At 43.8% G+C, this 18,217-nt stretch overlaps 1 protein-coding gene across 2 annotated transcripts in view; it reads left to right on the top strand.

Annotated features, from left to right (window-relative positions):
- PLBD1 (phospholipase B domain containing 1) overlaps positions 1-18,217 on the top strand; it is a 219,305-nt gene that overhangs the window by 197,275 nt on the left and 3,813 nt on the right. For both annotated transcript variants that reach the window (XM_050954286.1, XM_050954276.1), the window contains exons 7-8: positions 6,996-7,196; positions 7,311-7,451. In XM_050954286.1, coding sequence (XP_050810243.1) covers positions 6,996-7,196; positions 7,311-7,451 — 342 coding nt within the window. The remainder of the gene's footprint in view (positions 1-6,995; positions 7,197-7,310; positions 7,452-18,217) is intronic.

Genomic DNA, 18,217 nt, shown 5'->3' with positions numbered 1-18,217 from the left:
AACTACTTATAAACTACCACAGAAAGATTTGGCAGCACATCTCATTCTCCTCATTCTAGAGCAATGTTAGAAAGTGCCAGTTAATGTTAAAATGTGGTCTCTTGGTTTAAAAAAAAAATGAGTGGGGGTTGCAATCTTTGTGACCTCTTCACACAAGACAGAAATGTGAGTCTTCCCTGATTTGACCAATTGGCTTGTCAAGCACTTCGCCTTGGAAGATATCAAAGAATCAGCCACTGAGGTGCTAGTATAACTAGGCTTCATTCTAGTAGACCCAGCATCTCAACTTGTTCCCCAGAGACAGTCAGATTCGCCAAGAAATGTTGTAGACATGGCTCCTCTTAATGCTTTCTTGTCCCAGGACAGACTCTGATGCAACAATATGGTAGGATTTGCCATTACCAGCAAATTTCAGCAAAGAGCATGCTACAGAAGTTGGGTGTCATGGCCACAGTGAAGTTCCTGGCACCCAGGGTATGTGTCTACATGAGAGAAATTCAGCGGGCTATGAATTATAGTGTAGTATCACATGCCACTAAGAGAGCCAGATCAATCAGTTCATCGGTTTGCACTAGCTGACAGTATGGCTCACAAACTCTCTTGCACTTTTCCAAATGATGGACAACAACTGAGATGCAGGCTTGGTGGCAGTCTAGGGACATCCTGCAATAAGGAAAACTTCCAAAATCTTTTGCTGCAAGTTGCAGTAATGTGATGGAGTCTTGTACCTTTCGGTCATTTAGCCCTCTGGGGTCTACAGTGGAACCCACAGGTCCCATGTCACGGCTTCAAATGAAGACTGCAACCTTTTCCATGTACATGACCCACACCAGGCTATCACTTTTCCCTCCACCTTTTCATGTTCTCTGTATGTATAAATATCTCCTGTCTCTGTGTTCCATTCTATGCATCCGAAGAAGTGAGCTGTAGCTCATGAAAGCTCATGCTGAAATAAATTTGTTAGTCTCTAAGGTGCCACAAGTACTCCTGTTCTTTTTGCAGATACAGACTAACACAGCTGTTACTCTGAAACCTTTGATTTGAGAGAGCCAGCCAGCAAACTGTCTTGATAAAAGACACTATATTCTGCCTAGTTGCAATCCTGCTATTAGCAACTTCTGGTTAATGGCAACATATTGTTGGGAACCAGTCCCATCTTATTAACATCAGTGTTATTAGGATTTGTATATTAGCAACAGCATGCTGCTTATTAACAGCTCTTTTTTTGGAAGAAAGGGCCACCTGGAGCTGCAGCCTTGCAAACGTGCCTGCAGAAGGAAGCACTGGGATGTGCAAACCTGCCTGCGGCCAGTGCTTAGCATGTCCTAGCCACTTCCTTCTGGGGCTACATCCCAGCAAACCTGCCTGCACACAAGGACCACAGGAGATAAAGGGCTAAGGCCGGGGAGGCTATGGACAGCGCAGTAGCAGGGAGGGGGACTGCAGCCCAGATGCCGGAGCTGTACAGTACCTCTCTCTATACTCTCTGGGGGACTGCACACACAGAAGGAAGTACTGGGACATGCTGAGCTCCGACCTCTGGAGAGCACAGGGAAAGGTGCTGTGTAGTTCTGTGGGCCCCAGTGCTCTCCTCCCCGCTGCTGCCCCACTCCCAACAGATTTGCAGGGCTGCAGCCATGGAAGGCAGATCTCAGCACTTCCTTCTCTGGCTGTTTCTTCACAATCCTGCCTTCCGCTTATTAGCAACTGCTGGATAATAGCAATAAGCGGAATCTACTGTAATTGGAAACCCAAATCAGCTTAAATATAAGTATTTTTAATTGACATTTCACAGAAAGAGAAGGCATTAAAGGCATAAAACAGACAGACATCCCTCCAAGCCGGCCCTGATAATTAGTTTACAAAGTAATTCTAGATTATATCTGGCCTACCTCATGACAAAAAAGTCTTGGTTCTTCTACATTCCAAAGCTGCTTCACACCCTTTGTAAGAAGTGACGTGCCCTCCCAGAAAAAAAATATACCTCCTCCCCAGTTATTGTTTGACCCCAACACGCATCAACTTGCCCAGGACAGCAGATCCTCCACACTGAGTGGCAATAAATACCCTTTTTTGATTATAGCAGCCTGTCTTTTGCAGTCTGGTTAATAGGTTGTTAGTTAGTTAACATTGGGTCACAGCACATATTATGTTTTTGATTAAGCATCCTTTATTATGTACTTAGCAATAGATACAACTAGAGGATCGTACACTTTGTTGCTTATATAGGCCGAGCTGACAAATAGGGATGGGGGGAAGTAGCAATGTACTTTTAATCTCTGAAACTGTAGCAGTTTTACAGAATACTGCCACAAAACCTACATTTTATTGTCAGTTTGTCTCAGCCGCTCCTCTTCATCTCTTTGTTGATTTATCAGTTTCATATCAACAATTTTTCCTTGATGGTGCCCATTTGATGCTCCAGGCAGAGGAGCCTGAGCAGTAGCATTGTGACATCAGTGGTAACTCAGCCAGTTATCACTCACTCCATTCAGTGACCTTAACTCTAACCATGCTGCCCGTATTGGTTCTCTCTCTCCCCTGGACACTGCCCGTGTGATGCTGCACACAGAGGAGCTTTGTGACAACAGACACACAGAGAAATGCCATTGAGTTGAGTATAAGGCCTGGCTTTGCTTGGCCAATTAAGATTTCAAAGCGAGGCTGAAATAAAATAAGTTCTGTGAAGAATTTAAAAAGATCTCACAAAACTAAGTGATTGGACAACAAAATGGCAAATGAAATTTAATGTGAATAAACTTACAGTAATGCACATTGCAAAAAAATAACCCAAACTATACATACAATATGATGGGGGCTAATTTATCTACACCAAATCAGGAAAGAGATTTTGGAGTCACTGTGGATAGTTCTCTGAAGACATCCACACAGTCTGCAGAAACTGTCAAAAAAGCAAACAGAATGTTAGGAATCATTAAAAACAGAATAGAGAAAAAGATGGAGAAAATCTTATTGCCCTTATATAAATCCATGGTACGCCCACATCTTGAATACTGCATACAGATGTGGTCTCCTCATCTCAAAAAAGATACACTGGCATTAGAAAAGGTTCAGAGAAGGGCAACTAAAATGATTAGGGGTTTGGAACAGGTCCCATATGAGGAGAGATTAAAGAGGCTAGGACTTTTCATCTTGGAAAAGAGGAGACTAAGGGGGGATATGCTAGAGGTATATAAATCATGAGTGGTGTGGAGAAAGTGAATAAGGAAAAGTTATTTACTTGTTCCCATAATATAAGAACTAGGGGCCACCAAATAAAATTAATGGGCAGCAGGTTTAAAACAAAAGGAAGTTCTTCTTCACACACCTGCGGAGGTTGTGAAGGCTAGGACTGTAACAGGGTTTAAAAGAGACCTAGATACATTCATGGAGGTTAAGTCCATTAATGGCTATTAGCCAGGATGGGTAAGGAATGGTGTCCCTTGCCTCTGTTTGTCAGAGGATGGAGATGGATGGCAGGAGAAAGATCACTTGATTATTACCTGTTAGGTTCACTCCCTCTGGGGCACCTGGCATTGGCCAATGTCAGTAGACAGGATACTGGGCTGGATGGACCTTTGGTCTGACTCGGTACAGCCATTCTTATGTTCTAAATAAATGATGCTTTAGCCACTGGGTTATCCCTATGGAGAATACCACTTGAATGTAAATACAGCAGATAAAATTTAAAATTCCACAGGCCAGGACCTGATTTCTGCAGCTGCTGTGGGAAGCCATGCGGCATGGACCATGGAGCCAGAGCTTGGAGCTCCTTGGCCCTAGCGCTATGTTGTTCTGTTGGATGTGACACCCAGAAAGTCTGGCAAAAGAACAAAGACAGCCAGGCAAGAAGTGGCTTCAGCATGGACTCTCCAATGTGTTTGCTGTGTGCAGCTCTGTTCAAGAATTCAAAGAAGGCCTTCAGTGTGAAGGATCAAAACAGAGACTGCTTTCTTGGTGAAGAAGACTTGCATAATATACCTGCTTCCTTTGAAAAGACTCCCACTAATGGGATCCCCACTCAGAATCACTTGGGCCCCCCTTCTGAAAGAGATAATTATAGGCATCTTTGAAGAAGAAAATGTACCCTCCAAACTAAAGCATACCTTACATTAGCCAGCTGTCGAGTAGCCATCTCTGGACCCTGTGAATTGAACCAGTTACTTATTGATATCTAACCTTCCATGTAAGCAAATTAATTGAGCCACTTCTAACTATGCCTATCTACTGACAATAATCCTGGACCCTTCCTGGTCAGGCTTCTGCCAGGACATGAAGCAGAGAAGCATTAGTCACATCACCAAAACCAATAGGTTTTGCCTAGAATGTGAGGGGTGAGGACCTGGCAGGAGCAGGGATGTGAGTGGCCCTGCTGGGGGCAGTGGATTTTGGCTGAAATGGGAACAAGCTTTGGGGGGGGGGCAGGCTGGAGTTAGGGTGAAGAGTCTGGCTGGAATAGAGTGAGGGGGCCACTAACTCATACCCAGTTCATACCCTTTCCCTAACCTTGAGATCTCTTCCTCACCCCTGTATCCAGAGTGACTCTGCTTCCCTGTTACAGGCCTTTTTAAGGTCGCTGCCTCACCTTTGTGTTCTAAATGATGTCTAGAACATTCCTGTAATTTTGGAATTTATGGGATGCAGTGGTCAAAAGTTATTGCATTACATGCAGACAAACCAAGAAATGCCATCAAGTTAAGTGTAGGGCCTCACTTTGCTCAGCAGTAAATAGTGCCATGATGAATGAGGCTCCAGTCCTGAAAACTTCAGTTTCCTACATTGTTTGTTTGGAGACAAGCTAAATGGCTCTGATCCCGAAGATGTAATCAGATTGCTTGTGTTGGCTTTGATACAGGAGTGACAGGGTTCATTTGAGAAGTTTGTTTGAGAGATGCTAATAACGATGGGAGACTGGCTTACAGATAAAGTAGATGAATTGTACAGAGAGGCAACAATTGACCAAAAAAAGGCAATTTCAGTTGCATCAAGCTCTCGTGCATCCTTAAACATAGAGCAAAAGACAAGGATGAATGAATGGAACTCCAGCCATCTGCTGGTATCTCTAGTTTTCACTTGTGCTTATTTCTGAGGGATTTTTCCCCTGGTTGAACTTGTAGCATGCATTTAACTTTTTCCTTTCTCAGGATATTGAGATATCCCAGGCCACACTGGCATATATGCATCTGTGTAATTAGACTGGGAAAGGATGACAGGTGATAGTTTATTGAAAAAGAATTGGAGGATTAAAAATCAGGGAATATCAAAACCCAGGAAGAAATAATCCTTTCTGGCTTGCTTGGATTTTGACATTTTTGTAATTAAAAATTCCACTTTTTTAAATAACAATTTATTGTATAAATTAAGAATAAAATAAAAAATAACAGAAGATATGACCTGCCTGGGAGAGGGGACCCAGCCAGCCAGACCACACACAACAAACAGCCACACACAGTCTCCTGGAAATGCCTACTCTTAAGATCCTTGAAAGACACGGCATCCTAAAAGATGGCTTGTTTGAGTCAGGTCCATCAGACCACTATGTCTTCAAGGAGGAACAGGAACTGGCCTTTGCGGTCCAGTGGTACAGGCTATTACTCCATTACAGGGCCTATATATGGATATCTAAGGCTTGTCTACATAGAAATTGAAACCAACATAACTAAGCTAGTTTGTAATTAACAGTTTGAGTTATTTTGGCGCAAGCCCATGTGTGGACACTTATTTTAGAGAAAGAATGTCCTATTCCGATATAATTTAAATTGGTAAAATCTACTTTTATTCCAAATAAGTGTCCACACACAGCCTTGCTCCCAAATAAATCAAGGTGTTAATTACAACTACAGACAAGTCCCAAGCATTTTGTACTGCCACTCATCACTGGAGTTTCCAAGTGTCTTCAGTGTAAAATAGACTAGCAAGAGAGAAGTCTCTTCTGACCTTTTTGGCATCTCTAGCTCTTCTGCTATATCTGGTGATAGAAAGCTGTGCTTGAGTTAGGTTTTATTTGGGTGCTGCATTTTGTTTTTTGGAACCAACTACTCAGAACTTCAAGCTATGAGTGTTCCCTGCCTGTTTTTTGCTTGCAAAAACCTGTTACTGCTGTAAGTTCAGAGAAGAATTATTTGTAGAGTAATTCTCTTCTAGGTGTACTCTAATCTGAGAAAAGCCATGGAATCCTGTTTTATGAGAGAGGATAATGGCTTGAGCCCATGGGTGGCAAGTCTGTAGAAATTTTGGTGGTGCCCAGAACCCGCCCCCCCCCAAACTCCGCCCCCACCTGCCTAAGGCTCTGGGAGGGGTTTGTGCGGCGAGATCTGGAGTGCAGGTCCTGGGCTGGGGATTGGGGTGCAGGAGGGGTGCAGGGTTTGGGATGGAGTTTGGGTGCTGGGTGCAGCTCCAGGCTAGGACAGGGGGTGGGTGTGCAGGAGGGGCTGAGGGGTGCAGGCTCGGAGGTGAGGGTGTAGGAAAGGGTGAGGGGTGCGGGCTCTGGGAGGGAGTTTTTTTGGGGGAAGGGGTGTGTGGGAAAGGGGACGTGGTGCACGATCTGGGAGGGGATGCATGTTCTGGGAGGGAGTTTGGGGATAGGAGGGAGTGCAGGGTTGAGGGTTGTGGGGCTGAGGATGAGGGATTCATGATGCAGGATGGGGCTCAGGGCTAGGGCAGAGGGTTGGGGTGTGGGGTGAGGGCTGTGGGGTTGAGGATGGGAGGTTCATGCTGCGGGGGGGCTCAGAGCTGTGGCAGATGATCAAGGTGAGAGGGGTGAGGGTTGGGGCTGAGGATGAGGGGTTCATGCTGGGGCAGAGGATTAGGGTGTGGTAGGATGAGGGCTCTGGCTGGGGCTGAGGGGTTCATGATGCAGGAGGGGGCTCAGGGCTGGGGCAGAGGATTAGGGTGTGGAGGGATGAGGGTTAGGTAAATCATAGGACTGTAAGGCAGAGCTAGGGTCCATGTTAAGAGTCCATAAAGATAACAGGAAGTCTTCTGTTTTGTTTAAGGTTTTTTGATGTCTCTGGATGACTTTTACTTACTTGGCAGTGGCTTGGTAATGTTGCAGACCACAAACAGTGTGTTTAACCAAACTCTTCTTAAACAAGTGGTGCCCAAATCTCTCTTTGCTTGGCAGAGAGTCCGTATTGCCAACATGATGGCAGACAGTGGCAAAACCTGGGCACAAACTTTCTTAAGATGCAACTCAGGTAAGTAAGTTTATATGAACCTCTGAATAAAGAAAGCACTGCCTGCCTTTTTTCCCCCACCCAGCTTCTCCAGGCCATGGTGGAAGATCTAACCTCTTCCTAATTGCCCCCTAGGGACCTATAACAATCAGTACATGGTCCTGGATATGAGGAAGGTTAAGCTGCAAGAGAGCTTGGATGACGGAGCACTCTATATCATTGAGCAGATCCCAACACTTGTGGAGTATTCTGATCAGACAAGTGTTCTCCGTAAAGGTAATCACTGCTTTGGTTTCTTTAGGGTTAGGAAAATTCAACCATTTGTGCAAGCTGACAGTGTTGTTTTACATCTGGGAATGGTTTACGTTGGGTGTTTGCACTGGGACTCCAAGTTGGGAAACTTTTCTGTGAATGTCACCTAGATCCCACAGGCAGTAATTTCTTGTGTGCACCTTGCTGTTCCATATGAAACTGGCTCCCACCTGCTGCACCTGAATGCAAATGGCTGCCATGAGCATCTTTTTAGAATGTGCTGAAGGTAACTTGTGGTGGCTTGTTCTTCTTTGCCTGACTTGGCTTTCTCCTGCATGGTTTCCCTCTATACTGGAGCACCTTTATTTTTTCTCAGAGGAGGGAGGGAGCATTTTTAATTAGTGCTGAATTATTGTGACACTGAGAGTCACTTGAATCTTTTTGTGATTGTCACCCCAGAGGGAAATGGGTTTAAAAGAAAAAAAAATGACTCTGATAGCTGGACTCAATTTCTGAGCTGAGCATTCATAGGGCTGTGTCATCTAGCAAATATTTGCTCTCCAGAAAATGCCTTAAGCCCACAGCAAAGCTAGTAACATATTGACTGAAAATATAACCCAAAGGTATAAGAAATCATGCTAGCAGCCTGTATCAGCAATCCAGGCACATTCACAAGCATTTTCCAGGCACTTGTGTCTTTACATGGAAGTCTGATCTCTGTCCACCAACTTCATTGTTTTGGTTCCATTGTTCTGTTGTGCACTTGCACAGCTGAAGAGGTGATAAGTTGCAGAATTGACCTACATACACTAACGTTCATGAGGATGTATCAATCATAAATGTGGTGGTTTTGTTTTGGATTCCTGCCCTCTCCTCTAATTCACTGGAAGTGTCTAGAAGTTTTTTGGTGCTATCACAATATAAATAATGCTTTTGGGGTGGGGATGCTTATCATGAATAATCTATAAAATTTCTTCATCCATTTTATGTTTTATGTACCTCTAATCTGCTGAAGATGCAGAAATAAGTGTTTTTTCTTCTTATATTTCTCACTTGTCAAAATGTTAATTGGGAACAGACTAACAAATTGAGGCCTCATTAGTCCCTTCTGACTGGGGGAGCTCATTGCAGTTAGTGAAGTTTGCCAACTAGTGAATCTGATGTTGGCCATTATGGACACATGCGTCTCCCAGATCCTCACTGAGGATCTGAAACATGGCTATTTACATGGCATCTGGTTGTTCCTGCTGCTGAGTGGGTGGGCTTAGCATCGCTACTCCAGTGGCCCTTGCGAGGGGCTAGAAATGAAGGAGCCTAATAGCTGATCTCAAGTGGGGTAGCAGGAGAGAGGTCTTTAGAGAGGTGGTTCCTCCTTCCCCTTGCTCTGGGATTGTGACAGATACCTGAGTGCAGTGCCAGCTGGTGGTGGCAGAGGATGCATCAGTGACTGGGACCAGACCATCTGCTCTGCGTGATTGGTCCAAACCTTTCTTAGACTGAGCTGGAACTGCTGTTATGCAGTTGCATTTTGGGCTTGTACTTGGCACAGTCATTTTTTGCCTGCTTCTGCCAAGTCCTCATTTGTGAGGCCAGTTGCCTGCCCAGTATTATCTCCCTCCAGCCCATTTTGTTGATGATCTGTTTTTTTCCTAGTCAAGTTCCTCTGTCTCTGGACCAGATTAAGGTGTGTTCTCTGACTATGCTTCTGTCTCCAGGCCCCCTGGTCTGGCCATTCACTTGCACCATGTGTTCAGTTCAAGAGAATATGGGGAGGTCTGATTCAGGTCGTCTGCTCTCTGGGGATGATTTAAGCTGTTCCATGTGTTTCCAAGCCCTAAGTCTTTCCTGACTTATGCACTTGAGCTACAGTCAGGGAAGCTGCTGGCCTCGTCCCCCACCTATAACTACTTCCCAGAGGCAGGCTGTATTTGGACCTGACCTATCTCTCACTCCAGGATCTGCAGTCACTCCTCTCCATAGTTTGTTCAGAATGTTCTGCCCTAAGCCTGGCCTAGGGGGCTCCTTTTTAAGGTCTGGCCTAAACATTTGCCTGAGAGCCAAGCAAATAGACTCCTGGCTTGTCCCTTGTCTCCAGATGAGCAGAACCCAGAATCCCTTCTGTTTAGCTGCTTCAGGCAGCTGATCTCAGTGGCTATCTTCCTGCCCATCAGAAAGAGCAACTGAGAGAGGGTGGATCCAGAGCTGCCAATTGGCTCCTCCCCTCAGGTTGTCAGGGCTAGCAATGGCTCTTGTCAGTTAAGGGCCTGAAAAGTGATGGGTAACATCAGAAGTCATTGAGGAAGTCCTGGTGTCATCCAAGCTGGTGGTTCATGAGTGCCCACACAGCAGGTGTGAGAGAGGAAGATAGAAAATGTGCAGTGAGGACTAAAGAGTTAAAGGAAATCAGAGCAGGAAGAGGAACAAGTCACGGCTAGTGCATTTACAAAAACAACCCACAAACTGAAATTTTTGCAGAAAACAGAAAGATCAACTCTGTATTTGAATGTTTCTTGTACCACACGTACCAAATTTTAGGGAATGGTAGAGGCAGAGCCAAGAGATGGTTTCATTGTGCAATTCAGAAGCACTTGGGAAAACTAAAAGCATGTAATTTTTAAAAAAGTTTTTTAGCTGCTGTTTATGGCTAAGTTTAAAAGGATTGGAGGCTTTAGAGAAGAGAATATGCAGGAGTGGAAAATGAAATGAATTGTGAGGCTTAAACAACCTACTGCTGAAAATCTTTGTGTGTTTAAATGTTGAAATAAATAACATTTTACATTACCTGCTTTGATAACATGGCCATTTCCCAAGTATCTGGACATGTTTTGCATATGTTGGATCAAGCACAGTACAAATCAACCATTTCCTGGAATCTGAAATAAATACATTTTTTCTTTTCATCCGAAAGCCTGGGAGCAGTACAGCACCGGCATTCATTCCTGTCTGTGGCCTGTCCCTCCATTAAGCCCAGCCTGGTCATGTCTTTGCATATGATTTCCTGCCACATAGTTGATGGCCAGCCTTCAGATCTGACTGACCGTGGTTGTGTTTGCGTTATTTTCCTTGGCATGCTGTTTGTCTTCTAAGGTGTCATAATTATTGTAAAAGCAGCAAAGAATCCTGTGGCACCTTATAGACTAACAGACGTTTTGGAGCATGAGCTTTCGTGGGTGAATACCCACTTCGTCAGATGCATGTAGTGGAAATTTCCAGGGGCAGGTATATATATATATGCAGGCAAGCTAGAGATAATGAGGTTAGTTCAGTCAGGGAGGATGAGGCCCTGTTCTAGCAGTTGAGGTGTGAAAACCAAGGGAGGAGAAACTGGTTTTGTAGTTGGCAAGCCATTCACAGTCTTTGTTTAATCCTGAGCTAATGGTGTCAAATTTGCAGATGAACTGAAGCTCAGCAGTTTCTCTTTGGAGTCTGGTCCTGAAGTTTTTTTGCTGCAGGATGGCCACCTTAAGGTCTGCTATAGTGTGGCCAGGGAGGTTGAAGTGTTCTCCTACAGGTTTTTGTCTATTGCCCTTCCTAATATCTGATTTGTGTCCATTTATCCTTTTCCATAGAGACTGTCCAGTTTGGCCGATGTACATAGCAGAGGGGCATTGCTGGCATATGATGGCATATATTACATTGGTGGACATGCAGGTGAATGAACCGGGGATGGTATGGCTGATCTGGTTAGGTCCTGTGATGGTGTCACTGGTGTAGATATGTGGGCAGAGTTGGCATCGAGGTTTGTTGCATGGATTGGTTCCTGAGCTAGAGTTACTATGATGCGGTGTGCAGTTACTAGTGAGAATATGTTTCAGGTTGGCAGGTTGCCTGTGGGCGAGGACTGGCCTGCCACCCAAGGCCTGTGAAAGTGTGGGATCGTTGTCCAGGATTGGTTGTAGATCCCTGATGATGCGTTGGAGGGGTTTTAGCTGGGGACTGTATGTGATGGCCAGTGGAGTCCTGTTGGTTTCTTTCTTGGGTTTGTCTTGCAGTAGGAGGCTTCTGGGTACACGTCTGGCTCTGTTGATCTGTTTCCTTATTTCCTCGTGCGGGTATTGTAGTTTTGAGAATGCTTGGTGGAGATTTTGTAGGTGTTGGTCTCTATCTGAGGGGTTAGAGCAGATGCGTTTGTACCTCAGTACTTGGCTGTAGACAATGGATCGTGTGATGTGCCTGGGATGGAAGCTGGAGGCATGAAGGTAGGCATAGCGGTCGGTAGGTTTTCTGTATAGGGTGGTGTTAATGTGACCATCACTTATTTGCACCGTGGTGTCTAGGAAGTGGACCTCCCATGTAGATTGGTCCAGGCTGAGGTTGATGGTTAGGTGGAAGCTGTTGAAATCGTGGTGGAATTTTTCCAGAGTCTCCTTCCCATGGGTCCAGATGATGAAGATGTCATCAATGTAGCGCAGGTAGAGAAGGGGCGTGAGTGGACGAGAGCCGAGGAAGCATTGTTCCAGGTCGGCCATAAAAATATTGGCATATTGTGGGGCCATGCGGGTGCCCATAGCGGTGCCACTGATCTGGAGATATGTATTGTCATCAAATTTGAAATAGTTGTGTGTGAGGATAAAGGCACAGAGCTCAGCAGCCAGTTGTGCTGTGGCATCATCAGGTATACTGTTCCTGACAGCTTGTATTCCATCTGTGTGTGGGAGGTTCATGTAGAGAGCCTCTACATCCATGGTGGCTAGGATGGTGTTTTCTGGAAGGTCACCAACGCATTGTAGTTTCCTCAGGAAATCAGTGGTGTCACTGAGATAGCTGGGAGTGCTGATGGCATAGGGTCTGAGTAGAGAGTCCACATATCCAGACAGTCCAGACATTATTATAAAATAATTATTGTAATCTTTTTGACTGCAGCCAATCCTATACCGTCACTTCACATCCTGCTCCTTCTAGCTTCTTGAGTTGTCATAATATCATTCCACAGTACACCTGCCATCTTCCAAAGAACTCTCATCTCTGTTACCTCCAGCTGCCTTCTGTTGTCTGTTTCATTTAACGCAGCTGCTTCCAGACCACAGAGTAATACTGCTAGTACATGGGTTTGATTCATTTTCATTTTGGTGCCAAACAATGTTTTTATCAGTCCATAATTTCATCAACTTCTATGTAGCTGTTGTATCTAAAGCACGTGTCCTTTAAACCTCATCCTTGATTGAACTGTTGGCACTGATCAATCTTCCTAGGTACATGTAAGTTTTTACATGTTCTATGACTTCACTGCTGCATTTCAACACTTTTTATATATTGTCCCTTTTCTAAGATGCAACCACTTCGTCATCTTGGCATTTATTGTAAGTTCAAGTCGACTGCACCAATTTTCCAAGGTAGTGAAGAGTGTCATCGTCAATTCAAACATGTCTGCTAGTTGTACAGTGTCGTTTGCATGAGCTAAAGAGCTTAATTTTTGATCATCGAGCGTCGTGCCCTCCAACTTGTATACCATTTTAAACGTCCAATTTAAGAACATGATGAAAAGTGACGGTGATTCCATGCCCCCTTGTTTTACGCGAAACTTTGACTTGAACCAGTTGCTTAATATCCCACCAGTTCTTATGGCACTGCAGGAATCTTCGTACGTAACTTTTATAATTGCAGTTATTCTATCTGGAACTGCATATGATTTTATTACTTTCCATAATGCTTCCCTCCAGACCAAATCAAGTTTATTCATGAAGTCGATGAAAAGAGCAAACATCTTTAATCCCCATTCTCACCTTTTTTTTCCATCAGCTGTTGGAGTGTGTCAGATCAGTTCAACTTTGGCCTGGCATGAAGCTGCACTGTTCCTTGCCTGCTGCTACTTCTAAAACTGTCCATACTCAATTGACAATTACTTTCATCAAGATTTTTCCAGTACTGATAATAAGCTTATACCTCTTCAATTATTCAAATTGGCAGGATCTCCTTTCTTCAGGATTGGTACAACTATTGCCTTTACCCAATCATCAGGTACTTTCTCTTGCTTCCAGACCTTATATATTTTTCTAATGTTTTGATAGCACTTATTCCACCAGCTTTTAGCAGCTCAGCTGTTATGTTATCTATTCCTTCAACTTTCCCATTTTTTTAACTGCTTCATTGCTCTTTCTTTTTCTTTTTCAGATGGTGGTTCAGTGCTTATATGCATTCTGCCCTGTTCCTCTGGCATGTCTAGAATGCTTGCATCTGGAAAAATTACGCTGTTTAGCACTTTGTCAAAATGCTCCTTCCATACTTCCAGGAACTCTTTGATATTTGTTGTTGGTTCACTAGTATTTCTTACTACTTGCATTGTTGACTTGATTGTGTTTCTGTACAATTTAACCTTTTTGTCTACAGATGGGAACTCTGATTTCAGACTAAGGTAGATAGGGCTCATTTCACCTTTTTAGGCAAGTCTGTCTCAGAGAAATAAAACTGATTTCAAATCCAAGTGGTCCAAGCTTGTTAGCCTTGAAGTTAGTAAGGTGGAACTGCTGATTGTGCCTGTTCCTAGCAGGCTATCACATCATGCTTCCACCAGCTGCATAGGGTAGAATGTGCTAACAAGCCATTACATCTGAAATCGATTTGTTATAAAAACAGTACTACAAGCCAGACTGATTTATATGGCCTAACAAATGGAAATCATCATGAATTTTGGTTAACAGCTAAATATATTACAGATAGTGCAATCTGGAATGTTAGAACCGTTTGCTTCAGGCCAGACTGAGCCAGTAGTGGAGGAGTTAAGGAAATTACACATTTACCTTTGCTGCCAAACAAGAGACACGTTGGCTGGGTACAGGAGAGTTCACAATTGGACATTATACTTTCCTTTATTCAGGACACTCAGGTGGACAAGTGAAGCATAGGGATGGGGTTGCAATAAATAAATAATGATTGGAGATTACCTATTTCCTAGAACTGGAAGGGACCTTGAAAGGTCATTGAGTCCAGCCCCCTGCCTTCACTAGCAGGACCAAGTACTGATTTTTGCCCCAGATTCCTGAGTGGCCCTCTCAAGGATCAAACTCACAACCCTGGGTTTAACAGGCCAATGCTCAAACCACTGAGCTATCCCTCCTCCCTCCAACAGCAGTGGACAAGAGAATAGTTACTTTAAATAATAGCTGGAAACCAGTGTTATAGCAAGGTTTACTACTGCCTACCTTAAACTATGCATAACTGTGACCTCTTGTTATGTACCACCAGAAGCAGCAGAAGTGGAAGAGAAGGATGGATTGTAACAACAAGTGGCTAGCTTTGTAGATGAGATTCCTGATCATCACATGATTTTTATAATGGGAAATATGAATGCAAAGTTTGGTAGTGCACATGGTAAGCAAATGAATAAAATTGGGACCACATGGTATCAGAATGGCAAATGAACTTGCTGTGAGATACACAATCTGATTATTGGTGGTACTTGGTTTCTTCATGAAGATATGCACAAGATTATGTGCAATTCATCAGATGGTCAAACTAAAAACCAGATTGACCACATTGTTATCAGTAAAATGCATAAAAGGGCATCTTTGGATGTTAGTCTGTAGAGATGCAGGATGTGGCAGTGATCATGAATGACTAAGGGGAAAAATTAATATTAAGTTAAAGTCCAATAAACAGAGGAGTGTAACTGGAGCCACACTTGATCTTGATAAAGCTAGCTATGTGAGGGAGGTGTAAAAGTTGATGCTTGCGAGGCATTTCATTAATTTGTGTTTTGATGAAGAAATCTCACTACAGACTGGGAAATATTCAAGGAAGTGATACAAAATACAGTGTAGGAAGTTATGGGAAGACATAAAAAAACAAGGAAAAACTGGACATATAATGAAACAAGAACATTACAGGAAAAGTGTAAACAAGCCAAGACTGCTGGGAAAGTGGAAGAAGTAAGTGTTGCATTTGCCCAAAGCAGTGAAGAAATCACAAAGATTGGGCAAGCAAAAGTTCTGGAAAGAAGAGACTCAACAACTAAAGGTGGTGTCAAGAGAACAATATATACACTGCAGAATCAAAATAATAGCCCTCAAAGCATTCTTGCAGTGCGAGTGAGCTGAATGACAAGGGACTCAGATTTACTTTAAGGCAAAGCTGGAGCAAAGAGGAGAATCTTGCAATGTTCATTAAACTTGTCCAGACTTGGGCTTAGACGCATTTCTGAGTGTATTTCTTCACTGCAACCAACACTTGTCTCTTCTGAGCATCACCAATGGGACCGGTAGCTGATGTGCTCTCGCCAAACACAGGTGATGCTGCAGAGTAAAGGTGGAGAGGCGGTCTCTGAAAGCCAGGATCCAGATAGAAACAAACACCTTGAGTTTTAGTTACAAGTGAACTGGCAGCCAGTGCTGAGCTCAGAGCAAAGGGGCAATATGCTCTAACCTCCCTGTCCTACTCAAAAGTCAGGCAGATGTGTTTGTACTAGCTTAAGCTTCTAGGTGGCCTTCAGGGGTAGCCCTACGTACAGCAGGTAGCAGTAATGAAGTCCTTAAGGTGACAAAGACATGAATTGTTGAGGTGAGGTTCATATCTGAGAGAAAAGGATGCAATTTCTTAGCCAGCCTTAAATGCAGAAGGACTTGCTGGCCACTGCCGCTGTCTTTGGCCTCTGGAGCAAAGATGAGTTAGGTAAAACACCGAGATCACGTGCCTCTTAGTTTGCATCTACGTAGCCCCTTCCATCCAAAATCTCATAGCACTTTTTTAAATAATAATGAATTAAACCTTCCAGCCCCTGTGCAAGGTTGACAAGTATTATCCTCATTTTATAGATGGGAAAACTGAGTCCCAAGAGGTTGTTTGCCTGCAGTCAGAAAGCATGTCTGTATTAAAGCCAGGAATAGAGCTAAGATTTCTGGACTCTTGAGTCTTGTGCATTAACCACAAGACAGTCCTTGGCTCCCCACACAGCACTCAATACAATCCCTTGCTGCTTCACAGTCAGGAAGAGTAAAATAGAAAGTTCCTCCTAGACACCCAACAGAGTCCCTGCTGTACGCATGGGCCAGCCTTCCCCCATACTTCCAGCTCTACATACTGCTCATTGTGCGGTCTGCATGGCCTAGCCTGCAGCAACGGCAGGCCTCTGTCTGGAGGAGAAACTCACTCAGGAGCTGGTACATGAGGGCACTGCACTGTATAGGTGGGATTTACAGCCTTGCAAAAGCAGGGAACAGTGAGGAGAGGCTTTACTTGAGGAGAACTTAACTTGGGTTACTTTGCTGTAGTTTTTAAATACAGTGCTTTCTGGATGGGGATGCAGAGGTATCTGCATTCTTTGCCTTCCTTTGAGACAGTACAACTGTAGAATTTATTTCTAAATAATAATTAACTCCCTTCTGTTTGGAAATGAATTTGCCTGAAAGCTGGCCTGCCCATATCTTGCTAGCTGCTTCTTTGGAGGATGGCTTAAGTGCATTAATCTATGGAGGACATCTGCTTTACTGTGCAGAGAAACATATGACACTGGATGTTCCTTTCAACTAGGTTATGTCGTATCAACCAATGCAGGCTGTGCAGTTATACAGGACACCCACTTCTGTGCCACGTTTGTATTGAGACACAAGACTGTAAGCCATCTACTCAGAGACGTGCATGGCTCTGACGTATTGGCCACTAGTTCAAAACTTTATATGTCTAAACACTTGATTTGTATTCTTGTAACAGTTGCCTGATGAGCCCCAACTTATTATTTGAGCATAAACCAACCAGATTCCCCCTCTCCAACTCCTCAGAACAAGGGGTGTTACATCAGTCAGTATTTAGGTGGGAGACCTCCAAGCAAAACCCTGGGTATTGATGACTCAGTAGGTGACAATCTCCTTTTCAGTAGCAAACCAGTGCCCTATGCTGGTGATAAAGGTTGCTATGTAGCTCTAGGTGCCACATTACAGCATATGCCATCCCATTACCTCCCCCTTCCCCCATGGGGGAAAAGACTACATTATTGTACATTTTTAATTGACAGAAAAGGATCACATTTTAATTCTCCTAGGGTTACACTTCAGAGCCAGGTCCTGTCTAGTTATGGTCCTGAATGATCCCATGGCATTTGTTTTGCAAACTTAGGAACATCCTAACTTATTTGTACTACAGAGAATTGCATTCTGCCTACCTAATAATCTCCCTGTAATTTCAGTTGGATACACTATTCTTTAAAGGTGCTTTCACGACAGGATTGTCTTGACCTTTGTCTTATGTGAGATAGAGCCAGGAGAGTTCTGTCCTAAGTCTTTTGGCTTTGGGCTTGCTGAGGTGATGGTGGTGGTAGCAAGTGCAAGATTCCCTTTCTCTCTCTTATTGGTCAATATGCACCATCAGCTACCACAACCTTCCAGCCTTCTCCTCTCTTGCTCTCAACAGCCTGTCACCTGTTTCTCTGGGTATCCTTTTTTGTTGATCTGCTTTCCAGTCAGGTCTATAATAACAGTTAGTTCTGTGGCTCCTTTTTAGGTTACTTGAGTTGAAGGCTGCTGGCCTCTTTGGTTTCATGGTTTGTTTTGCTGTGACCTCTCTTTCTGCTTGTTGTTTCAGGGCTTTAGTTGTATCCCTGATGTCTTGGGTGCCTGTTTGTTCTGTGCCTTGGCACATGATTTTTTCCTCGCTTCTGAGTTTGTTTGGTGCTTTGGCATATTTCTCAACTTTCCAGCATGGCGCTTTGATGCATATATTTGGTGTGTGACGTTGGTGGGATTTTCATTTTAGGAATCATTTTTTCTTTCAAGAAAGAAGCTCAGTGGCTTCAAGATGTGCTTGCAGGAGACACGTTACTGTGGATGAGCACTATTGCTGCATCCTCTGTTTCAGCAGATCAT

The sequence above is a fragment of the Gopherus flavomarginatus genome, chromosome 1, assembly GCF_025201925.1.
Source record: "Gopherus flavomarginatus isolate rGopFla2 chromosome 1, rGopFla2.mat.asm, whole genome shotgun sequence".
NCBI classification, from domain to species: domain Eukaryota; kingdom Metazoa; phylum Chordata; order Testudines; family Testudinidae; genus Gopherus; species Gopherus flavomarginatus.
The sequence above is the reverse complement of the archived record's forward strand: the minus strand, read 5'-3'. Positions and strand labels throughout refer to the sequence as shown.